The sequence below is a fragment of the Melanotaenia boesemani genome, chromosome 24 (genome assembly GCF_017639745.1).
Source record: "Melanotaenia boesemani isolate fMelBoe1 chromosome 24, fMelBoe1.pri, whole genome shotgun sequence".
Taxonomy (NCBI): domain Eukaryota; kingdom Metazoa; phylum Chordata; class Actinopteri; order Atheriniformes; family Melanotaeniidae; genus Melanotaenia; species Melanotaenia boesemani.
Window position 1 is genome coordinate 6,299,147 of NC_055705.1, and position 25,644 is coordinate 6,324,790.

Here is a 25,644-nt window from a genome sequence, read left to right on the forward strand (position 1 = left end):
ACATGTAACAAAGATCTGGTTAAAAAGCAAGTATATCCTCAGCCTCAGTTGGAGGGTTTGGTTATGTGAATGGAAGGGAGTTGGTGGAGGAACTTTTTTACCCCTTTTTCCTCAAGGCAACCCACCTCTGCTGTCTTTCTTTTATCACATGAAAGCTTTCAACTAAATCTTGTTCCTTTACATTTAACTGCACTTCTCATTGTTGTTTTGGTCTCTTCTATTGACCTTTTTCCTCATCTCATGCTAATCTAGCAGCCTTTCTGCTGTGTCGACATGCTCATCGGTTCAGTCTGGATCCCGTGGAGCTACACGAAGCTGGTGTGTACTCCGACGCTGCCTTACTTGACCGTCGGGTGAGTTGAACTGCAGTCAATCGTTCCACCTTGCACATTCTGTCTTAAACGGCTGTGCTACAACTACACTGAACAGGACTGATTTACACAGAATGATGGAACAGTAAAAAAAATATTCCAAGGAGGTTAAAATGAATGGTAAGCCTGTCAGTAATAATGACACAATGGCAACAGAATTTAACTAATTTTGTTGAGTCAGTGGAGGAACTCTCCCAAAAATTAGAGCCTTTTTATATTAATGAAGTAAATGAGTAACTTGTTGCCTGTATCATAAAAAATTGAACACCAAAACTAATGATAAAAACACACAAAAGTATATTAATAAAACCACTAACTTGTTTTCCCAATCTCTCCATGTGATCCTGTTAATTTCCTTCTGACTGGAAAAATGCAGTCATCATACCAATTTTAAATCAGGAAATCTGGACAACACAAGAATCTGTTGTCCAATGTCTACTTTACCAGCTCTGTCTAAAGGCGGATTTATGCTTGTGCGGCGTTTGCATCTGTGTAACTGCCATAGGCTTGATGTAGCTCTGCAGAGGTTCATGCACTGAACTGAAGTGAACCATCAAAAGGAACTCCAACCTGGTGAGTTTACCGGCCAATACCACCCCTGCTGCCACCTTTAGGTTAGGAGGAGAATCTGCAACACAACGCTAAACAATGCGAGAGCAAACTCACCAGCATCAGCTACGCCGTAACAGCATAAATCCACCTTAAGGTTGAAAAAGTTGTAGCTACACAACTAATGGACTGTCTACAAGAAAAACTACTTCTACACCCAGAACCAGTTTTAATTTCTTCCAGGCTACTCAACTGAAACAACTAATTGTTACCTCGTGAAAATATGAAACAAAATTTGGATAAGGTTAATGTGGTGAGAGGTGTTTTTCTTGACCAAAAAAAATCTTTTCTTACAGTAAACCACAGCTTGCTTTTGTCAAAAATTTGTATAATTTAATTAGTTTCACAAAACAATTAAATTGTTTACATTGTATCTTCAGAAGAGAAGAGTGTGTTAGAGTACACCAGGAAACATCTAGCTTCTTAAATAACCGCATGGGTATTCCACAAGGGTCCATTCCTGGCCCCTTACTTTTTATTCTATTATTCAATGATTTGCTGTTAAAATATTATCATTGTTCTCATGTTGTTGATAAAGTCACACTTTGTAACTTTCCGATCTATAACTCAGCATTCCTGACCTGTTTAATAGCACACTGACATTTTTTAGGCACATTTCTGAAGTTGTCGCAGCCCAGCAGCATCACTATGCTCTATCTATCCATCTATCCATCTATCATGTCAGAGTGTCTGGTTGTCTGATGGTTGTGTGATTCAACAGCTTGATCTCCATCTTCAGTTAGCCTCTCTCTTAGCAGCAGGTTGCAGAGATGGTTACACCTTCCGTCCAGGATTAAAGATGTCTCTGATCTCCATCTCCAGACGGACACCGGGAACCTTGAAGATGGACACTGCTGAAAAACAAAACAGTTTGAATTGGGTTTTATTGATTTTCCCTTATTTTTTTCCTTTTATATATTATGGCAGATGCTCAAATAAAATGTGGTAAAAGTTTCAAGTAAAGTGAAACCCTCCCAAATCTGGTCTGGAAATGAACTCCGGAATTCATGAGTGGACTAGCAAACCTTCTTTCACTGCTGGTAAAGTGACCAGTTAAGACAAAGGCCAGAATTATAATCTTATCACATTCCAGAGGAAGAATTTCGTCTCCTAAACTTGGCTTAATACTTTATCATTATAACTGTTTTAAATGGTTTAGTTCATTGTTGTAATCCTTGTAAGTGGTTTAGAAACTTCAAAAGCATAAAAGAAACTGTTAGAAATTTTCTGATGTTTTGTTGAAAAAGTTAATCTTTCCATGGAACCACAGTGCCACCCTGTGGTCACAATCACCAATGACAGATCCAAATGAAAAAAATACAAAGTTCTGTTAAACAATTATGTTTTAATATATTATAAGTAGGGCTAGGCACGTTAATGCGTTATTATCACATTAACGCATTAATTAATTAACATGCATCTGTTTTTTCCCCAAAGTTTTTGCACACTGCTCCAAACACACAGAGAAAGCTCATGTGGAGGCACTGCTTGCCAACAGTTAAATGCTTGGGTACCCCAGCCAGAAGGGGTTGTCCTACTGCCAGACCACTTTGACTCACTACAGGGCAGAGACAATGTGGAGAGTTTGCATTGACAGTGGTCGAACGGAGCTGAACTCCGTACAGCAGTGGTGTCCAGCTGCAGTCCTCGAGGGCCACAATCCTGCAGGTTTTCCCATGTATCGCTTCTCCAACACCAAGGCCGGATTATCCAATCGGCCTAATGGGCACAGGCCAGGGGCCCACATGAGGCCCACATGAGCAGTTTTAAGGAAAAAAAAAGCTTTAAGTTTTAAATATGGGAGCCAATAACCAATCATTATAAAGAATCATGTCGATACAATTTTTAACCTTAACAGAATTAATTGATTGGTGGGGTGCGATTGTGAAAACCCTGGTAACCTGCCCCACGGCCCCGCCACCTATCCACGTCTTTAAATTAACCAGCGTTGAACTGTGAGAATCAGTAGTAAGTAAGAGTAAGAGAAGTGGTTGTTTTTAAATGGAAGCAAAAGTGAAAAACTGAGGAGAGGTAGGCGTGTTTATTAAGAAGTGTACCTTTGATAGACCCGTTCTTCGTCAAATCAAGGGAGGAAAATGAGGATGAAGTAATAGAGGAAGACATGGAAGCTAAGCCGGCGGAGGAGGCTATCGTTAGCCCTACCAAAAAGCCTGAGGCTAGCTGCAGCAATGGCAATGCCAACTCGGGACAGTCAATGAAATTCCTTGCGCTGTAATATTTTTAGCTTCCCTTGTTATTGGCATCAAAGAAAAACCAGTTCATTAGTGGTTTTTCTAACACCCCGAACGTGTGCAAGACCACTAGAAAAGCTCAGAGCTAAACTGACACACAGCTGGAAGGAGAGAAGCGGTGTTGGCGGGAGGTGCTCAGATGGGTTGTTGCTGCAGGGCTGCCAACTCTCACGCATTGGCCGTGAGACTCACACATTTGAGTGACTTCTCACACTAAACATCATATTTCTCACGCTGAAATACACATCAAGAGCCATACTGGCTAATCGGGAAGTTCGGTGGACCACATTACTCTTGGGCCGGTGTCCCGGTGAAACAAATAAATAAGTGGGAACGGGCCTACGATATCATCTAAGTATCTCAGAAGAATAAATAGTAGTAATGTGCGGATCAATAGTGAAATATCTAGTCATCTTATACCAGCATTTATATAACTAAACTTTCAGGGTAGGGATAGGTAGGAACTACTAAAAGTTGGAACTTTTAGCTCTTGGTTAAAATCCTCCAAGCGTGCAGTGGCCACAGGTTAGTGCCAATCTTTCTACCATTAGCCAGAGTCTCACTCACACTTCCGTGGGACAGCAAGTCCTCATTCACCACCAGCTGAAGACTGTGTGCAAAGCACCCCAAATTTTTCACATTAATCTCCTGCATGGCCTTTTTCATGTTGCTGGAGTTGCCACACAAAACATGGACATTGGACTCTTGTATTTTTCGTCTGGCCAGCATTCTCTGAGCTGTTTCCTGTATAAGATCTGCAAATCTTATTAGCATTTAGCACAGCACTTTGAGCTGTGCTACTTCTGAGCATAATGCCTGACATCTGAGGTCCAAATGTCGGTTGTAAAATTTATTGCAGGGACTCTTTCTAGCATGTGTGAAATATGTTAACTTACAGTTTCATTTAGTTTGGGAAGCAGCATTTCAGGGATGCATTTCTGTCCTGGACAGTGTATCATGGCTCCAAATGCTCAACAAGGCAGTAAAAGCCAACGTTTTCCACGATACAAAAGGGCTGGTCTTCCAGGACAACGAATTCTAAAACTTTGTTGCAGTCGCTGTTTCACCTTCTTTTTCAAACTTCACTTCAATGACAACTTCACTGCTTAATAAGGTTGTTTGTGTTAAAGGAATCATCACCCGGAAATTCCATTTTTTCTAGTTAAAACGTGTATTTGTGTTGGACCGAGTTGTTCCCTGAAATCCCTTCTTTTGAAGACTGTCGAGTTTTTCCCGTCTGGGCCCTTTGCTCACAGCAGAACCACCAACAAGGGAAAACTCTCGCAAAACGTGTGATTTTAATTTGCTTCTGGGATTTCGTTATCACGGGAGGCTATTTGAATAAGCCAGCCCCTCTTCCACGACTAAAATCACCTGCTCAGCCTACTGCAGTCACCATAACAAGTTGTGTGAAGATATCGAAACCGCGCTCCCATGTCAACTGTTCGGTTGTCAGTTGCCAAAACAACATCAAAATGTTTTTAGTCTCCCTGTAGCAGTGGAACAGTCTATCAGGGAAATGGATTAAATTAATTTTTGGTAACAACGTACCTGCATCTCTGCATTTTGCACATGAATGTTTCAGTAATTTGGGACAATTTCAGGCAAAGATGGCATCAACCCTGCAGTTGGCAATTCCAACTTTGAGCAGCTCACCATCAATACAATCGATAAGTGTTGCTACTAATATAAATTATACTTTACTGTGTCTGAGATGTGAGTTAAGTTGACACAGCTAACGCTAATGCTAAGGGACGAGCCTAAAAGTTTAACCCCCTGCAATGTACAAATGAGCTCTGCCATGTAAATGTGCTCTGCCATGTAAATTTTTGTAAACATTTTGTTGTAAACAAGCTTTTTCCACCATCTTGGTATCTTCATGCTCAGGCTCGGAGTCTGGTTCAAACATAAATGGCTGAATTTCATAAGCTGCTGCCCGGTCAGGTTGCTCACCATCACTAAGCTGTTGATGTTTTGGAGTCGGATGCACTGTGCATGCACTGGGCCATCCATGCAGCCAATCAGCACACACCTCATTAACATTAGTCAAAAGCTTGCATGAACTATCACAAGACAAAGTTTTGGAATGAGGAAAGGGTCAGAACAAGCTCTATGCTTGATTTTTCTTTTTTCAAAATAAGTTTTCAAAAAAATATTTAAAGACACTTATAGGACAATAGATACATGAAATTTTACTGCATTCATTTGCCTTTGGAAACTTCTGTCTTGCATGTTAGGCATGTTGTCATTTTCCTGGTGGGATTTTCTTACAAGAAATGACACCAAATTGCTGGCAAAACACTAATGCTAACTGTTAGCAACATTGACTCATATGCAGCTGCTTTTCCACCTACCAATCCAAAACAACAGCCACGCAAGATTGCATAACGTCCTGTGTCTGAGTCTGGCGGTGTTGGGCAGGAAAAAAAACATTCAGTTTTGGATGGCGTTTAGGCAGAAATACTCGCAGATGGCGATACCCATACTTTTGGAAAGGGTTGCGAGTACTTCCAATGTCAGTATCGGTATCCAGCCAAGTTTTTCATGCTTGTTGGCCTGACTTATTACCTGAAATATTTGGTGGGTCCTGCTGGACCAAACAAAGAAACCAAAACCTCCACAGGTGGGCTGCTGCATGGAAAAGTTTGGGAACCCGTTGGACGGTCTCTTATCTGTCTAATGCTGGGCTTATATAGAAGACTTTGAAAAGATTTTCAAAAACTACCTAGAAAATTTCTAGATCTAGAAAACTACCAGTTCACACCTGCTCACATCTAAAGACAAATGTTTAGAGTTTTAAGTCTTAGCCTAGTCTCAGTCTAAGATTTCACAAGATGATTTACAAGACTACAACTTAACATTTTTTGTAATATATTGGTAGAATAAAACAAAGTCCACAGATAGTGTCCTACACATCTGCTGCCCGGGGTCTGAGTTTCTGTTGTCATGGTTACCAACTACCGTTTAGTCAGCGCAATAATTTACAACAATAAATCTATTTGACCGGAACTGTCCATTATCAATTTTTAATGGACACCCTTCAGCCAATCAGAATCGAGTATTCACCCAAACCATGGTTTAAAAAAAAAAAAAAACGGTATTATCTTTTTTCAAAATTAATCTTCCATAAATAAATAGTTTATAATGTGAAATAAAGTGTCCCTGGATATTATTCATGGTGATGTAGCAATAACAGCTCTTTATATTCATCACGTTTTGCCATCTCCACCAGGCTGGATGCATTTGAACTGTTCTGTTTTTGACTTCACTAGATGTCTCTAGAAGTTAAGAAGTCAAATAAAAAAGAAAAAAATTGTACTCATGCGTTCATGTTTTTGTTACCGTTTTTTCCTTTTATATTAGTCATTCTGAATTTTCTCCAAAGTGTGGCGAATTTAATTTGAAAATAAATTAAACAGAAAAAATCCTGGTAGCTGGCAGCAGCTCTCACATCGCCTTGATACAAAAACAATATCATCACAATCCAGACATAGGCTAACTGAAGCTGAAGCAAAACGGTGGAATGGGATTTTATCCAGGTGAGTGGCAATCAACTTCCTGTTAGAGAAACCTTCCTCTCTGTGGCCATTCTGACACACTTTATGAACCAGGCAATGGAAATTTCTTGGGTCAGGTCCAGTTAATGGCTCAGTTTGACCCTATGATGCGTGAAGATCTCAGATGAATCCAAGCTAAGGAAGCCTCAGACATGTAACTGAGTGGTTGCATCCAAAATGAAGTAATGTAACTTGTGCCCAAGTGCACAACAGATGCTACTGTTGACAGAGTAAAAGAAGCTAAATATTATTGGGTAATAATGGATTGCACACCCGATGATGATACATCAACATTTACTGTAATGTGTGTCATCATCACTGATCTAATTGTTCTCTATGCTATTCTAATTTGGTGAGCACTCACAAGGTGACACAAAATTGACCACAAGACCTTTTCTGTAATCTTTATTTAACCCTGGAATAATAAAAGTCTTTACTAATAATGTATAACCAAGGTCATATGATTTTTTTAAGAGTTGAAGAATCAAGATCATCTTGTCAGTGAGAACATGCATTAGTCAGGGGTTGAAGAAGATCTGGAAAACTAAAGTTGAAACTAATTCATATCTATTTGCACTAGGACTGTCAAAAATAACATGTTAACAGTAACAAATGTATGTAATTAACTGTGTTAATATTTTTATTGCAATCAGACATTTCTCCGTTATGACAGCGGGCGTGGAGGGGTGAGGTGGAAAAGATAAGCCGGCTGGTTCTATGATGACTTAAGAATAAACTCAACATTAATGGAGCAACTCATGGTTGTTGCCTCCATGGAGAATGAGGATTTTTAACACACACTCTTTTCCCGGTGAGAGGGTTCCACACCTACACTTTTCCCATATAAATTTTTTGATTTTTTTTTTTTTTAAACTTATCCTGTGTTTTGCACCAACATGTCTGCTCCAGAGGATCTCTGGCCGTGAATCATGATGGCTGTTGGTGAGCAAGTGATCGGCTTTTCTCTCTTGTTGACCTTTTATTATTCAGCCGAGAAGGAGGAAACTATCCGTTCATAGTTCACACCATCACAAATTTACCCCAAAGTCTTGTTGTTGGCAGGACTTTCTCTAACACAGTAGCTGCTGGTGGTAGACAGGGTTTCTACTTCAGCTATGCAGGGACAGGTCTAGAAAAGTTCTCATGGGGGGTCAGAAAGGAGCACTGACCAGGAAAAGGGGCGCACAGATGAGACCTGTTTTAGGTCTAGATTTTATGAAATATTGAACTGATTATTTCAGCTAAAGTGATCATTTAATGTAAAAAAAAAGTAAAGAAAAACTTGTAAAACAAGCAGCCAATGATGTATTTTATCAGCAGGTGTTTACTTTGGGTGATGCTGCTGTAGGACTTTTATCACTGCTGCACAAACACACTTCAATGATAAAAAGGAAAAACCTGTTTTTATCCACATCAGTTTTATCAGAGTTTCTTCATCAATGTTGGCTGTTTAACATCAGTCCTCACATCTGCTGGTTTTATGACAGATATTTTCACCATGGAGATGGTTGGTGAAATGATGATACATGAATTCTGAAGTAGAAATGGAGCAGAACAACATATCGAAGAACATCACATGCTGCATTTACTGACCCTTGGATATCTGATGTTATCCTAAAGAAGGTCAGTTAACAGTAAATATTTGTAGCATCGGCTCGTTCTGTTGATACAATACAGTAAAAACGGGAAGATTTCAGGCATATAAAAACTTGTAAATGGTGATTAATCATGATGAATTTAAAAGCTGTGTATAATCTGATTAAAAACTTTAATAATTTGACAGCCCTAATTTGCACACATCCATCCTTTAAGACAATATGAAAGTTTACAATGTTCATAGCATATATATATATATATATCATATATTAGATTGGTAGATTCAGGGACCCCCAAATGACTGTTTGCCCCCTAATGGCTAAGTGCGCCACTGTGTATGTGTGTGTTTGTGTATGTGCGTACACATACATGTGTGTGTACTTGCATGTGAGCATATAAGTACAATATATGAATTACGGTGGCCTGGGTGGATGTATGACTCCCAGCCGGACTTTTTGTTCCTCTGGCCATAAATGTTCTCATCTGCTTTATAAAGAGACTTTAAAACTCTTGCTGATGTCTGACTGTTATACACTGCTGCTTCTCAATGCTCCTTATGAACATTAAGTTAATCTTACATACGTAAATATGTGTCAGACATTTTTTATAGTGTTGGAAAAAGTTCAGATAGTCAAACAATCTTGAGCTGACATCAAATTCTATTACAGGTATGACAGGCAGAGATTACAGCTTAAAGGCCATTGGTGCTGCAACTCTGCAGGTTTCCAGATGCTGGCCAATCAGAAGAAGGGTAGTTTAGAGAAGCCTTACAGAGACGGCAACTGAAATAATTCATTTCAGAGAACAAATAAAAGGGGCTAGTATAAGTCAAAACCTTTAAGACTGTAAATCATGAAAACCTGCTCTTACTGATTAAAAGCAAAGATCTGAAAGACATTCTTACTGTCTCTGAGGTGCATGATGGGAGGAGGAAGAATACTGAAGTACGGGTGCTGCATGGCCTCCTGAGCTGAGATCCGCTCTACTGGAACCAGCTTCAGCATCTTCTCAACCAAGTCCTCAGTTTTATTGGGCAGCTGCTCCAACCTGGTCAAAATAAACACAGACGGAAGGAATACCTGCTCCAAACTGATTTAAAAATTGTCAGCCATGTTTGATGCCTGAATAAAAATATCAAGTGGTTATTAAATCATTTTAAAATGAAGCTGTAGAGTTTAAGGTATTGAGAATAAGTGAACACGATCTCACTTGCCCCGTTAAAAATATGTAATTCCTGCAAATAAACAAGATTATTAAGATTTATTAAGAGTGGGACAGCTTGAGATAACTAATAACTAATCTTAACCATATACTCTATAAATGTTAATGGACTGTTTTCAGTCACTCACACATTACTCAAAATGGTAAACAAACCAAGAGGTGGCACCAGAGAAATCGAAGCACTCTCATGCAGTATAATGCATAAGAAGAAGGCTGCTTGCTTAATCTAGTTTTAAAAATTTAGATTCCCTAATAAAAAAGGATTTCCTGTTATGAGTTGTGTGGCAACAGGCTGGAAAAACATTTATCCATACTGTTTTGTTTTCCATACTAATCATGAAACCATGCTAGTGTGGCTTAACCATGATTAGGCCATACTAGCACTTATAAAATTTAACACACATTATAGTAAAGGTTAACTTCGTAACGTAAACCTTCAAAGTCGGGTCACACTCAGCTTACCTTTTCCAAACAGTCCTAAACTCTTTTGGTTCGGAGTGAAGAAACCACTCTAAAGAGAGCAAAGGATTACCACATATTAGCTTCAGACAAAAATCCAGAGTGTTCCAGTTCCCAGTCTGCTTTTGTTGATATGAACTGGAAGATGCAGTGAATTCGGAGAGTTAACCTAAATTCCATCTGGGTTTACTGGCTTATTTTAGTCAACATTATCGCAAACGTCAGCTTACACACTATATCTACCGCATTATGTTAAAACATAACCGCGGTGTCAAACTGCCAATATCCACAATGGGCCATACAAAAAGGGAAGGGAAGATGTTAGACTCAAAGAAATGCTGCAGCAGCAGCAGCAGCAGCAGCATGAAAGAGGAAGGACTAAGAAGAATAAACAGAAAACTAAACATAGGCATGGTCGAACATGCATACATAACGGGCACTACAGAATGCATACAAAGAACAATAAATATCACATAAATACTCCAGTAAAACCAAACACACCCCTGTGACGACTTTTGGTACTATGGCGATGTTTACTCGAGTTTCATTTTCCTTTTAATTTCCAATTAAAACTAAAATCCGCTTTTAAAAGACCTTGTAAACACCTAATTCTGAATTAAAGTGTCCATTCCAGATTAAACTTAAATCTTAAGTACGTGACTGGTTTATTCTGATTTTAAATCTGAACTGAATCTGAATCGATCATGTAAAAGTTCATTCTGCTTTAAATTAATTCTGACCAAAGCAGGATGCTGGTGTCCAGCTGCTGCTTCACAATTAGAATCAAATTTAAAGTGAAAATGGTTCTCATTATCTGATCTTCCATGTTGTAGACCAGGGATCACCAACTCCAGACCTCTTGAGCCAGTGTCCTGCAGGTTTTTAATATGTCCATTCTGCAGCACACCTGCAAACAATGGATTCTTAAGAGGCTGGTGTAGACCTTGACAACAAGCTGTTGGAGAACTATTTCATTTGAACCAGGTGTGTTGCAGCAGGGATGCAGTAAAAACCTGCAACACTTGCTCAAGAGGTCCAGAGTTGGTGATCCCTGTTGTAGATGAAAAGAAAAGAAGCAGGAACTGGAGTTTTTTTTTTTTTGGTAGATGTAAATACATCACTGTACAATCAGAACCCTTCCCAACCCCCTGATCTAAAGTGGAAATAAATAAAAATGATTAAACATATTTTCCATGTAAACCTAAATTTGGAGCACAGAAAAGAATATTGAAAGAGAGACAGGAGTAAAACACACAAGTAGCAAAAGAAAAAGCAAACAAACAAAAAAAAAAAAAAAAAGTACTTGAAGGGGCAGTGCACCTAAAAATGTATTTTGAGCTGTAAACAACACTGTATTACTTAATTGTAATTAAAAACTACATATACTATTGATAAAATTTGTACTTTCTAAATTTATTTTAAAACGGGATCCTGAGGGTAAAACATGGCTTATACCTCTACAGGGTTAAGCCAGATTATGCTTTTCGTGACATAGAGAGGTTATCTACGTCATGAGAAAATTTTAAAAACCCCACAGCCCCTCCCGCCAGATGCAGATAGTATTCACCTTGCAGGCATAAAAAAAAACACGCCCACCAATGCAGATGAAGGGATGTGAACTTAAATGGTGTAGATTTGCTAGTTTCAGACTTGTATTATTTAACAGAATGTCTGACGAAATATTCCTGCAATGGGACAGATTTCTGCTTTTGAGGGATGCAAAAGTAACACTGGACTTCACTCTTTACCTGCTGATCCTCATCTGGTGACAGACAGCAGCTCAAATCATAGCAGCAGCAAATTTCAGCAGCACTTCCTGCAGCTGCCACAACCTGCCACGAATCTCCACAGCTTTCCAGAGCTGTGACAGGCCAGCGTAACAGCGCTAACCCCTGATTTCCACCGGGTGCGTGTTAGCCACATCACGGCTGCCCAGTGGCATCCGCTGCTATTCGAGGTTGTTTTAAGCAGCTTGTATCAGAAACATCCCAGAAGCGCCTTGTCGCGGCTTGTTGCTAAATTTACGCATTGAGTTTATGCATGCACCCAGAATGCATCAAACTGCACAGTTCAGATAGGGGTAGACAGAAAATCAGGCATGGGAGCAGCATAAAAGCTTCCGGTATTTTTCAAAATAAAAGCCCCCATGCAGATGTGCGCTGCTGAACCACGTAAACATTATGTCTTTAATCGATCAGGGTGTCGGGTTTTTATTTTTCATCAAGGATAACAAGGTGTTTATCCTGGAAGTGAAGAATCACAAGATTCTCCAATTCTCCTGTGATTTTGTGGTCTTGAGGATCCTGTTGGGTGGACTTCACTCGCGGAAGCTCCATACCTGACATGCTCCCGGTATAGATTGCTGCACCACGGAGGTCAGAACAAAACTGTGGTGCAGCCGTAACGTGGTGCACATGCACCCAGTAGAAATGAGGGGTGAATGTTCACTGATACGGCTCAGGACCACCTTGGGCCAAGTTTATCTTCATGACACCTGTGAGGGGGGTGAATTGTTTTCCAACTCATCCATTTGGATGTTTTTAATCCTGGAATTCTGCATAATTAGGGGCATGCCCTTTTGATTGACAGGTATCCAATATCCGTGGCAAGAAGGGAGAGTGCAGCACAAACGTGGTTTTTAACCGGCTAACAGTGCCGTAGCTTTAGCCCGCTTACCATCATTAGCCGGTTAGCTCACATTAAAGCCGAGTTGGCTCAGTTAGCTCTTAGCTACAGACAGCTCGGAGTTTGATAGACATCAATCATCCACCCCCACGTTCACAGTCCCCCTCTCAGCTCCGCCATTTTGCCCATTTTTGTATTTTCCGGGAGCGACAACAGGCGTGACGCTGTCAAGATGGCAATGGTAGGAACCGCCCAACAAGCTTCACTTTTGCTCTTCAGAAACCTACGGATGACGTCACGGAGGCTCCAACCATCTTTTATATACAGTCAAAGGGTTTATCCCGACCTGCCCACGCTCTGCTCTCTGATCACCCCAAACTCCCACCGCAACCCTTGCAGTTTCAGGCATTTTTCAAATTTGGCAGTGGGTGGAGTTACACAAAAAATACGGGGTGTAGTTACACTTTAAACTCACCCATAACTGATCACTGCAAAAAAGGAAATCATATCATGAGCTGGACAGAAGCCAAAGTTGTCTGTTCTGAAAGTAACAAGAACCGCCACTGGATTAGGGAAACAATCATGTTTGTCGTGCTAAATCATCGCTGTAAATAGAAAGAAGCTCACAGTTACTGGCCAAAATGTATATATAGCTAAATGTAATTTAGCTAGTGAGAGAGTATTATAGATTTATGCATTAACTCTAATGCATTACTCTATAATAAAGTAACTGAGTTACCTTTAGCCTGACAAAAGAAACAGCCTTACAGTAACATGTTACTATCCAACATGGCTGCCAGGTAAACTCACCTTCACTATAATTAGGCAACAGACTTATTCCAGGCCAGTTTTCCTCAGTGGGGACACCCAGGACCTGCAAGAAGTCAGAACTGGTTTGTCACATTAACACATAAAACGCACATTACCACGTTATTACATTTTTCTGCTACACACAAGTTTGTACTTACACACAAGTTAGAAACAAAAAATATTCAACCCATCCATCCATCCATCTTCTATACTGCCTCATCCAGTTAAGGGTCGCGGGGAAGCTGGCGCCCATCCCAGCAGTTAGCAGGCCAGAGGCAGGTACACCCTGGGCAGGTCGCCACCCCATCACAGGGCAAAATTATTTAACCCCGACATTGTGTAAAAGGTTAATTGCCAGAAAAAGTTATCGTATTGTTTCGTTATTCTACAGATCAAATTCCTGTGATGTTTCCAGATGGCTTTGTGTGCATGTGAACCTTTTTACTCCTAAGTAAAATATGGTTTATGTGTTGGACTTTCACAACCCTTACAGCAAAGTACACTTTAATGTGTCATGTTGTCATCCATTTGTCTTCACAGAAGTCTGGCTGTTGATAACTCTGTCTTTTCAACACACAAGTAGTTTCCTTTATATTTACTACTTTTAAAAAAACTTTTGCCAAGCTCTTTGTAATAACATGGCTGCTAGCTCCCTCACTCTGTCTCCTCTCTTCTCTTACTCAGTGTGTCAGGAGTTTAGCTACTCCTCTGCCTCCTTTAGTGATAATGGTACGTGTAACAGATTTAACTTGTTTGCAGCTTTGGAGGTGAGGCCATGCAAAGTTGAAGCTCAGCTCGGCACAATGGAAAGGAACCCATAGTTAGCTAGACCCTTGTAGCCGGTATGTAGCCACCTAGGAACGGGGTAACACCAGCTGCAACACCAGCTGCAATACTGACTTGGATACAATGGCAGATAGTTTTGAAGACCATCTCTCCGACCTTGTCCACAACCTGTATAATTTGCTTCTGTATAATTTTTCCTCCTCATTGCGCAGTGATAAATGCCTTAACAGTTGGTAACAAATTGGAAGCGTTTTCGGGGCTGATGATCTAGAAATACAATGTGACCGGTAGATTGACCTTTTTTCACTATTCTAAGTCCAAGTGCTGTGTACTCCTCTTAGTGGTGACCTCCAGTATTGAGCATTTTTGCTGCATTTTGCTTCCATCGGTTGCAGCAAGTATCAAACCAGCAGATTGTTGACGTGTTGACAGGCACATTGACAGACAATTTTTTTCTTTTTTTTTTTTTTAAATCAATGTAATCTAGCAGGCCAGTTTTGGACCACAGGCCACCAGTTGCCAACCATTAAAGTGTTAACAGACTAATGAATAACATGTATTAACCCAGACAGACCAGTAGACCGACAAAGTGACCAGTAAACTGACCGCCCAGATCTTCTGCAGCTGTTCCAGTTCGTCAGAGACTCCTGGGAATGCCGGCATCCCCTGCAGCATTTCGACAAAGATGCAGCCAGCACCCCTGATTCAAACATAGCAAACTTTATTGAGCCTCTCAGCCATAGTCAGTCAGGTGTTTGTATCTAACAGTGGCACTGACCATATGTCCAGAGCTGTGGAGTAATCTGTGGAGCCCAACAGCACGTCGGGGGGCCGGTACCACAGCGTCACCACCTCCGAAGAGAATGTTTGACTGGGGATGGACTTGGACCGAGCCAGACCTGAACCACAGTCAGAAAGAGACAAGACAGGAGACCTCACTGACATTCATAGACAGACTTAAAACACATTAAATTCTACAATTTAAATAGTTGAAAGCAAATGATTTATATTCCTGAAAAAAACAGCTATGAAATTCAGGCTGAATTACAGGAGGGGGAACACCTCTCCTCACCAAAGTCAGCCAGTTTGAGTTCTCCAAGGTAGCTGATGAGCAGGTTATGAGGCTTCAGGTCTCGGTGTAGGATCCTGCGACTGTGGATGTAGGAGAGACCTCGCAGCAGCTGGAACATGAAGATCTGCAACAGAGCATAGCGCCGTCAGTCCTGCAGGGTTTGCCCCCCCCCCACCCCCTCCCCACCCTCCTGCAATGCCAACATACTCGAATATTTTGAGAGTGTAGACCCCCAGGGTGCTGTGTCATGTACTGAGCCAAGTCTGTCTGCTGCAAAAGCAAGATTTATCACAGTTACAAAAATTAAATATGAATTTGATGACAGAAACTTAAAACTTAGTCAGACATATGTGATATGCTTCCTCCTACAGCCAGACAGCAGCAACTACACAAACAATCTGATCATCACTTCTGTTCTTACTGTTCGTAATTCAGAGGTTTTCTCACCACATATTCAAAGACCAAGGTCAGTGTCTCTCTGGTGTGGACGATGTCGTGCAGGAGAACGATGTTGGCATGTTTCAGACGTTTTAGCAGAGAGGCTGTGCGCACACACACACACACACACAGAGAAATTGGTGTGACAGTACATAGTGGTTATGTCTATATGCAGAGCAGCTTTCTTTTCGTTTGTTGAGACACAAACATAAACTCAATCCATAAATTTAACCCCAAACTTGACCTGACTCTAGGAACGCAGCAGTGTGTGTTGCAGGCTGCTGTCTCACTCTGGTAGGACAACACATTGCAATTAAGATCCCCAACATATTTCTGAGCTCTCTATTTTGTGATTTGTAAATGCACATCTAGATGTTATTGAGTTTTGCTGCCACTTGGTGGTAGTTTTCTATGTAAATGGAAAACTCTGAGCTGTGACTTCCAGGTCTTGACAGTTTGATGTCAGGAGCTGACACAGAGGTTGTGAGTGGAAGGTCTTTCCTCCTTAGACCAAAAAACTGTGATGAGAATTAGGTGTTTTCTCTTTCATACACAGCTGAACTAGTCCTCCTTCATCCACAACTACCTGAAAGTGATGCAAATGGAAAGGAATAAAATAGGAATTCTCAATTCTGGTTCCTCGAGCACCAGGATTAAGGATCCCTGTTATAAAATGTCCAGTTGGTGTGTGTATGTCAACATAATGTGACAATATTCAACATACTCAACAAAGGTGATTTAGATTATTGCTTACTTTGACTATAATTATAGTTCCAATAAATCAGAAGATGTTGTTTCCACAGCAGTATCTCATTCAGCTTTAACCATATCTAAAAAATTATCTATACATGTTAACGTAGTCAATAATGTGGACTCTGATGAGGAGCATGATCTGATTGGTCACCTTCTCTGATAGCAGTGAATGGGACGCCCTCCTCGGTCTTCATACGAATCACCTTCAGAGCCACCAGCTGTCCATTTATCCTCCACAAAAGAAGAACACATCCTTAACAAAAATTAATCACTGATAACTGCACTACAAACCAATGACAGACCTGGAATAACAGCAGAATTCAGAGGTGAACACGAAAATCTCAAGATTCTAAATATTAAAAAGTTCATATTAACAGTGACATACAAATATGACTAAAAATACAAATTATTGAAATGTGCAAAAACAACTATTCAGAAAGTTTCGTAAAATAACTAATTATAACTAGGATGAGTGGGAGTGTGGAAGGAAATAGGTGTGTGCATGTGTTTCTGTGTGTGGTTGGGGCGCGGTTGTGGGGTGGGGTGGGTCTGCCACTGTCCCCATCCTCTCATTCCACGTTAGGGGTGTGGGAGGGTGGGTACTTTCTAGGGTTGGTGACGGCTCACTGGCTGTGGTCCCTGAATGGCCCGGTCGTGGGGGGCGGCCTCTCCTGGCCTGTCTTGCCCTGGGGGGCCCCCTGGGGAGCGGGGGTGCATAATGCCACTAGAGGCTCATCATCCAGAGGGAAGTTTGCGACTCGCCTCTCAGTTTTAATTGCACCGAGACACCAAAACACTAGAAACACAACACACAAACAACACCTGCCAGGTGTGGCCAGGGGCGAGTGGGGGGAGGTGGTTGCCCCAGTGGCCGGGTCCCGGGGTGGCTGCGCTGATGGGCTGCTGGCCCTGTGGGTGTTGGGTCAAGGGGGGGTGCTTGGGGCTCGCTGTCCTCTGGTCCGCCTGGGGTGTCCCCCACGGGGCATGGTGGGTGGGTTGTGTGTGGCGTGACTGTGTGGTGGTGAGTGATTGTGGGTGCGGTGCAGGGGAGGGTGTGAGTGTGGGGTTATATGGGGTGCAGATTGGAGTAGGTGGGGAGTGGGGGGAGTGGGTCGATGGCACCCTGGTTCCCGGGATGTGCGGCTGGAACATCGGGGTGTGTGCTGGCCTAGGCTGGGTGGCTGTCTGGGGGGGCCTGGTCCTCCTAGGCATGTTGCGGGCCCTCTGCCTTTGGGGGGTGAGGCGGCCGCCTCTGGGCTCCTGGGGCCCTGGGCCCTTCGCTTGGGCTGCCCTGGGTGGCCGGTCCCTGGCGGGGCCGGCGGCTGCTGATCTTGGCCCACTGGGACATGTGCCCCGGAACCGTGGGGGGCTCTTGCTGGGGTGCTCCTCTGCTGCCCTTCGGGTGGGGCTGGAGTCGTCTTCGTGGTGGGGTGGCTTGGGTTGGTGCTCCGGGTCTGCTGCTGAGGGCCCGGCCCAGGGCCTGGTCTGCCTCTGGCCTCCGTAGAGGGGAGGTTGCATTTGCAAGATCTCACTCACCACTCTTCATCACTGATCACTCCTCTTCCTCATGCTCTGCATGCTGACACAGTCACTGAGTTGTCTAGTGGGTTTTAATACTAAAAGATAATTTTTTTTTTTTTTTTTTTTTTTTTGCATTTTTCCTGTGAGTTAATATCTGGTTGCTGTTATGTCTTTTTGATTTGGTTGTCATTTAAAAACTCTTAATGACTAGCAGCCCTGTTTTTTTATGTGTGTGTGTTTCTGCTTTTGTAAAAGTTGTAGGAAATTTTCTGGTGTGTTCATGTACAGGTGTAACAGTTTGTTGTCTGGTGATGGTGTGGACTGAAGGGTCGTTTCCTTCTGTCTGTGATCTTTTTGTCTCCTTTCTTCTGTCCCTTTTGCTCTTTTTGTTATTTTCCATCTCTTTCTGTCCCCTCCGGTCAGGTCCAGCAAGATTACATAGATTCCGTGATTCAAAGTAAATAAATTAATTAATTAAATCACATTATCAAGAGGAGCCTTACCCATAGGCCTCCCCTTGGCAGAGCAAATTTATTCAGCAAGATACAGCAATCAAATTATCATTTTGCTTGCTAAGATGCTGGACAGTTAAAAAAGGTAAAAAAAAAAAAAAAAACAACTAATAAAAGTCAGGCGACAAATGACAATGGTAAACAAAACATAAAAATAAAATAAAAAATGATCATATTTGGAAAATATGTATATATATTTTTGAATAAAATTAAACAGGATAAAGAATTTTATCAGAGCTGACTTATTTAAATAAACAAAATGTAATATGTTGTCAAAAATATGCATTTATGTAACATTTATAAAAACAAATTATTATTATTATTATTATTATTATTATTATTACTATTATTATTGTTATTATTATTATTATTATTATTAATAATAATAATAATAATAATAATAATAATAATAATAATAAAATGAAAATTGGAAAAAATATAACCACATTATCTTAAGGAGAAAAGAAGCAAAAAGGTGTAAAAACTAAACTAAATTTACACAGAAGTTCTAATGTATAAATATTTGTAAAATGTTTTAAGAATATTGTTGTACTTTTGAAAATATAATGCAAATATTAGATCAATCTTAAAAATAAATCAAAATGCAAAAAATGGGTTTCAAAGTAATTTTCAGTTTCAATTAAGTTTTAAAGACTAAATATAAATCTTCAAAACAGTAAATAAATAGATAATTAAAGTGAAATTGAAATATGAAATAATATAGCTTCACAAAAAATGTCTAAATGATTTATATATTATTAATGGACAAACTTATAAAAGTAAAATTTCTTTGGTTAATTTTTTTCTTTAATTATAATTAAATCATTAATTTGTATGCAATGCTAATAAAATATTTAAATCTGAAAAGTTTTGTGTTTTTCTGAAATGTCTAAAAACATTTTTATTGTGCCAAATATCCAGACTTGTACTAACATGGAAAGGTTAAGATTTTCCCCAGATCTTCTGAAAAATATCAGTAATGCCAGAAAAAATATGAATATTAATAAAACAAAATAATATTTTTAAAAGTGAAATATGAATTAGATGTTAAATAGGTTACAGGAAAGATGTAAGAAATGCTGGTGATGGCAGTAAAACTACGGAGGCCCAGATGTTCAAAAGACAGCCTGAAAATGGAAACATGTTTTGAGTTCTGCTGATTTGGTCTGATGATGAAATTGTGTTACACACATGTGTTAAGAATGACTTTGTGGTCGAACAGCTGATCAGAGAAAAGAGCAAACATCTGACCTGCTGATCCCTTTATAGACTGAAGCAAATGCTCCTTCCCCCAGTTTCTCCAGACTCAGGTACGACTGGGCAGCTCCAAACTCCAGACCCGGTTTCTGAGCAGAGCACACGCATCATGTGTCAGTGCACCGGTTATGCTACATGGTCATTACCAAATCACTGACTAATCAGCTGACCCAGGTGAAGGGGTCCTGGTTGGTTGTTCCCCTCAGCGGGTCGCTGTTGCTGCGTCCTCGATGTACTCTGAACCGGCGGACCTGCAGAGTGTGGAACCAGTGAGGCCGGGATTCAGAAGGGGATGACTGGTCCAGATCCACCTGGGACATTGACAGAGACTCGGTCAGCAAGACAAGATTGGAGGAGGAGGGGGTCAAACTCTGAAGTCAGCTAAAAGATCTGATACCAACTTTAATACCTTTGATACTACCTTAACCTTAGACACCTTTGATGCTACTTGAAACACCCTCACAGCACCCGTGAAAGCTTCCTATTTCACCTTAAACAATTTTGATATCATATTAAGAACTTTTAAAAACACCTTTTGATGACATCTTAAATACCTTTTATACCCTCATAAAAGCCTTATCTTTAATACCACCTGAAGAAATTTATACTATCTTAAACACATTTGATATCAGCATATTAAGCTATGGAACACCATTCTGAAGTTCTGGTAACACATTAAATATCTTTACACCAGCTTGAAGTTCCTATACCACATTAAACAGTCTAATGCCACCTTAAACCTCCTGATAGACCATCCTGATAGCACCTTCACCCCTTTAGAAGTGGTCCAAAACCAGTGAACAGATGTGTCAGGTACCAGCTGTGCCATTTTTTCCTCCAGCAGGTCATTTCATGTAAAATGTAACTAAAATTTAAACAAATACCTCAGCAGGTGGAAGGGAAGTCCAGCTTCTGTTTTTGCTTAGGCTGACCCCCTCCTCCTTTTCCTCCTCCTCATCCTCCTTATTTTCTTTCTCATCTTTATCCTCCTCTTCCTCGCCACAGCAACACCTCCTCAGCCAGCAGCTAGCCTGCCTAATGCAGTGGGACAAATCCTCCATGTTTTCTTCTTCTCTTTGGGATTCCTGCTCTTCCTCTTAATCTCATATGACTCACATGGTTCAGGATGGGCAAACAGGGTCCCATGACTTCCCTTTATCCTCACAGTGGAGAACAACAGTCTCCATTCAACTCTGAGAGGCTCAATGATATGTCTGCTGCCCTCCAGTGGTTGGCAACTGCCACTGCAGGTTTCCAGGAGAGGATTCCACTTTCTACTCAAAAAGAGCCATGGTGACTACCAGACATGCAAATCAAATAACTGATGGCAGCCAAAACAAAATAATCCAAAAACTCACTCAAGTTTATTTATCACTTTAGCTCCTGACTCAGTTGTTTAAGGAGCATTTCCACATTTAGCTTAACTAAATGAGTCAGAAAGATTTGTCCAGCTTTTTGGCTCAACCAAGTACTGAAGAAGCTGTGTGCACTTATGCCCAAGATGATATTGTGTGATGATATCATGCACTTATGCCCAAGTTGATATTATGTGATGAAATCATGCACTTATGACCTAGTTGATATTGTGTGATGAAATCGTGATCCTGTATTTAAATAAAATGACTTAAAAAAAAAAAAAAAAAAAAAATTATTATATGCACTGCACTAGCACGACATGACAGCACCTGGGTCCAACTGGACTCAAAAGCGGTCTGACTATCACTTAATGATGACGTCCCATCTTGTTTGAATTCATGCTTGTGTTGTTCTTCCTCTCAAATGTAAGTCGCTTTGGATAAAAGCGTCTGCTAAATGACTGTAGAATAGAATAGAATAGAATAAAGCAAGCATGAAGTGAACATGAAGAAGTCTGTGAAGCAGTACCTCCTGAAGACTTTGTAGGTAGACTTTTCCAGTAATTTCTGGACCTTATGTGACATCAGTAATGTGCCATTAATTGTTTACAGGCAGACCTGGTGTCTCTTTTACAGATAAAAGGTAGAAAATGTCTGAGAGGGAGGGAGGGAGGAGAGGGAACTGCAGGTGGAGGAGTGGCATGACAGGATGTAACAATTACACACTTCCAGGAAAGTTTCAAACACATCTATAAAAACCTTTTTTAGAAAATAGAGATTGATTCTATTCAGAAATATTGATTGAGATCATGGCTATGTAAATTTAGATAAAAAATAAATAAACAAATACAGGTAGCATGTAAATGTTTATTTTAAACTTAAGTGAATAATTTCAGGTAATTGTGAATACATTATAATAACCAAACTTAGACTTTAAAGAACATGTTTAAATAGGTGACCCTGCCCTGTGGCATGTCCAAAAACAACCTCTCTCACTGACATAATGCCAAATTTGGAATTTTATGGTAAGAATAACAACTTTGTTGTTTGTGGGGTAATGTGTTAAAAATATTAATTCCACAGATTCACCTCTTTACATTAAGGTGTTCATTTTGACAGCCTTGTTAAAAAGTATCAGTACTGACGATGCTAACCCTTTATTTACTTGGCAGCGGTGTAGCCCAGTTCACAACAATGCTCCTAAAACACTTCAATCACTTCCTGGTTCTATAAAGGCAATAATAAGACTTTGGTAGAGTTAGAAAAGTATCATAACTTGGGTTGAAATACATCTTAATTCATCCTCTCCATTTCTACACTTCACGGCGTCTTTTTACTAAGATTACAGTGTTATGAAAAAGACAAACTTCCTTTATTTAGGTTCTTTATTAAAACGGACTTCAGAGGAGTAATCTTCAGCTCATCAGTCTGTTTTCTTATGAGAAAAGCTTCAGTCCACGTCATAAAACTACTTTGACTTCAAATTCAAATGCTGAGAGAAAATCAGTTTTTTAATGGTTGCTGGGTATTAAGTTTCACCAATATTTGGATGTCGCCATACAGACAACACGTGCTGTATGCTTCTGTATTTTTTTCCCCCCCAGAGAACCAGCACAGTGAAGTTTGAAGGAAATTGATTGTAATTTATTACAAAGTAAGATGAGGCAAGCCTCCCTTTATTGCAACATGTCAGAATTGCAGAATTTCCATCACATAAACAATTCAGACAGCTGAATAATGAAGAGGATGCAGCTTTTCCACACACTGACTTTTGGTTTCTCTTCTATAAATAACACAGTGTGATGTGTCTTGTTAGTTGTAGAGAAGATGAGAATCAGATCTTTTCTTATTTTTGATGTCTCGAAATGAAGGCATAGAATTTAAGTGGGTTTGCTTATAAAATTATATGAAAAATGTAAAAAATGTATGAATAAAAATGATTTTATAAATGTATCTATATTTTATATAAATATAGATATTTTTTTTACATATATATAAAGAGAGAGAGAGAGAGAAAGAGAGAGAGATTAAATAAATAAAAGTAAAATATGAGAGTAAATGAAATATGTTAATGTGTAACTGAGGCAAAATATTGTGGAAACGTCTCATATTTTTCTCCAGAGTTTCAGTCGTTTATAAAAACTATTTGGATGCCGACACTGACCCCTGGGGGACACCGCATGCTTGAATAACAATAACATAATAATTTTTTATCTTACAAGGCAGGCTTCTGTCTCTGACAGGAAGCCCTCCGCTTTCCGGGTTTTCCTTTTCTTTGAAGTGATCTGAGGAGAAGGAGAAAAGTCTTGATAAAGTGTGAGTGGTGTGTTGGCAGCTCCTCCACTGAGAAGATCCTGATGGAGTTTCTGTTTAAAGGCTCTTTCATGAGACTTAATATCTAAACTTCCTCAGAGGTTGGATTGCTCATGGATCTTGGAGGATCCTGAAGATATCTTGGGGTCCAAGCATCCTTAGAGAAGGTCCATGAATCTTTGAAAAGGAGCTGGGAATTTCAGCCCTGACCAGACCTGTTTCAACACAGTTCATTTAGAAGAAGTAATAATCACTGATGCACACACACACACACCACATTTAATCCAAGTTATTTTAAGCCAAATCTTCTTGTCCAGATAAATCTAAAATTAATATTTTTTTCTGAATCTTGCATAAGAGTGCTCATTTTTAATCTGTTCTGCTCCAAATAAGAAAAGCTTTAAGTCAAAGCAGGTTTCTACTGACAGGAAACATTTCACATCAACCTGCTCGGCACAATCCACAGAAATATTAAAGTAGGAAAAACAATCATTTACCAAAGTTTTCATCTGGATTTAAGAGGCCCGCCCGGACTTCTGCATGGAAGGACATAAAACGTTCTCTTAGGATTATTCACCATCAGATCTCCACGATTGTCTGCAGGATTTAGCATCGATGATTACATCCCACTGAATGGAGATAAATCTAACAATACCCCGCAGGGCATCTGCTGGACTGGAGAGGCAGAAAACTCTCATTTCCACTGGAGACGACTGTCATGGAGGATCCTGGAATTCCAGGATTCAGTACTCTCCATTCACACTCTCAGGTTAGGATCACCTGCAGGTGACGGTCCTGGGCGGTCCTGGGCGGCTGGGCTATTCCGGGGTGGGCTGGGCAAGGGTTCTGGGCTCTGGTGCCTGGGGGTGGTCCCCCTCCCTCCGAGGTGGTGGGGTCCGAATGTGCCGGGGGTCTAGCCCTGCCCGGATGTGCTGCCATGGTGTGGGTTGGCGCATGCCCTGGTGTCTGGTTGCCCTGGGACCCATGGTATGGCCCGGGGGAAGGAGGGGTGTAGGGGTTTGAAGGAGGGCTGAGTGGGATTCGGGGGATTATAGGGGGAGGCACTGGGGTGTGAGACAGGGATGCTTGTATGTTGTGTGTGTGTCTATGCTTTGAATGATGTTTGTGTGGGTGTGGGGGTATGTTTGTGTGCGTGCGTATGCATGTGCTAGGATGAGTGGGAGTGTGTAAGTTGATAGGTGGGTGGGGAGGGATGACATGACCCTGTCGGGGGACCTGGGTGGGCCTGGGGTTGGTGCACCGTGGATCTGGGCTCTCCTGCTATCCTCCTTCCGCTCCTCTCCTTCCGCCTTGGGTGTCTGGTGGGTGGGTGTCTTCTGGGGTCGGTGGTGGCTCATTGGTAGCAGTCGCTGCGTGGCCCGGTTGTGGGGGGCGGCTGCCTCTGGCCTGTCTTGCCCTGGGGAGCCTCCTGGGGAAGGGGGGTTCACACCCCTCTTCCCTGTGGTGCAGCCCGGGGCTGGTAGGGGAGGTGGTTGCCCTGGGGGCCGGAAACCGGGGCAGCTGCGCTGATGAGGGACTGCTGATCTTGGGGGATGCCCGGTCATCCTCATCTGGGTGGGAGGTGTTTGGGGGTGGCTGGGGATGGCGGTGAGGGCCGGATCTGGGGCTCGCCATTCTTTGGTCCACCAGGGATGTCTCCTGCAGGGCATGGTGGGAGGGAGGGGGGGCTGGGGAGTGAGAGTGGGAGGGTTGTATGCTGTGTGAATGTTTATATTGTGTGGGTGGGGTTAAGGAGGCATTTATGTGTATATGTGGATGAGCGGGAGTGTGCAAGAATATGGGTGTGTGCATGTGTTTCTGTGTGAGTTTGGGGCGGGGTTAAGTGCACTTGTGGGGGGGACCTGGGCGGGCCTGGGGGGCCTGGGCGTGGTGTACCGTGGGTCTGGGCTTTGCCGCTGTCCCCATCCTCTTATTCCCCGTTAGGCATGTGGGAGGGTGAGTACCTTCTGGGGTCGGTGGCGGCTCAATGGCTGCGGTCCCTGTATGGCCCGGTCGTGGGGGGCGGCCCCTCCTGGCCTGTCTTGCCCTGGGGGACCTCCTGGGGAGCGGGGGTGCCTAATGCTGCTAGAGGCTCATCATCCAGAGGAAAGTTTGGAGGGAGTAGGGACACTCCACA

At 41.4% G+C, this 25,644-nt stretch overlaps 2 protein-coding genes across 2 annotated transcripts in view; both read right to left on the reverse strand.

The window, feature by feature from the left end:
* Nucleotides 1-25,644, reverse strand: part of LOC121635154 (zinc finger protein 91-like) — a gene marked incomplete at its 5' end in the record, with an annotated part of 164,213 nt that overhangs the window by 124,586 nt on the left and 13,983 nt on the right. The window lies entirely within an intron of this gene.
* On the reverse strand, nucleotides 1,737-20,502 carry cdk15 (cyclin-dependent kinase 15). The gene is made up of 12 exons (XM_041978834.1): nucleotides 20,010-20,502; nucleotides 19,834-19,928; nucleotides 16,701-16,780; nucleotides 15,806-15,900; nucleotides 15,566-15,628; nucleotides 15,359-15,482; nucleotides 15,065-15,185; nucleotides 14,893-14,986; nucleotides 13,501-13,564; nucleotides 10,069-10,117; nucleotides 9,290-9,432; nucleotides 1,737-1,834 (listed from the first exon to the last, which is right to left on the reverse strand). The coding sequence occupies exons 1-12, from the start codon at nucleotides 20,157-20,159 to the stop codon at nucleotides 1,755-1,757; spliced, it is 1,158 nt and encodes a 385-aa protein (XP_041834768.1). The 5' UTR covers nucleotides 20,160-20,502; the 3' UTR covers nucleotides 1,737-1,754.

Bases quoted from the DNA above. Each gene is read 5' to 3' on its own strand.
- cdk15 (XM_041978834.1), bottom strand. From the start codon at position 20,159: ATGTCCCAGGTGGATCTGGACCAGTCATCCCCTTCTGAATCCCGGCCT. The intron at 19,929-20,009 runs GTCAGCTGATTA...TGCTCTGCTCAG, and splicing joins ACCAGGACCCCTTCACCTGG to AAACCGGGTCTGGAGTTTGG. The intron at 16,781-19,833 runs GTCAGATGTTTG...TCTTTTGTGGAG, and splicing joins GTCTATAAAGGGATCAGCAG to GATAAATGGACAGCTGGTGG.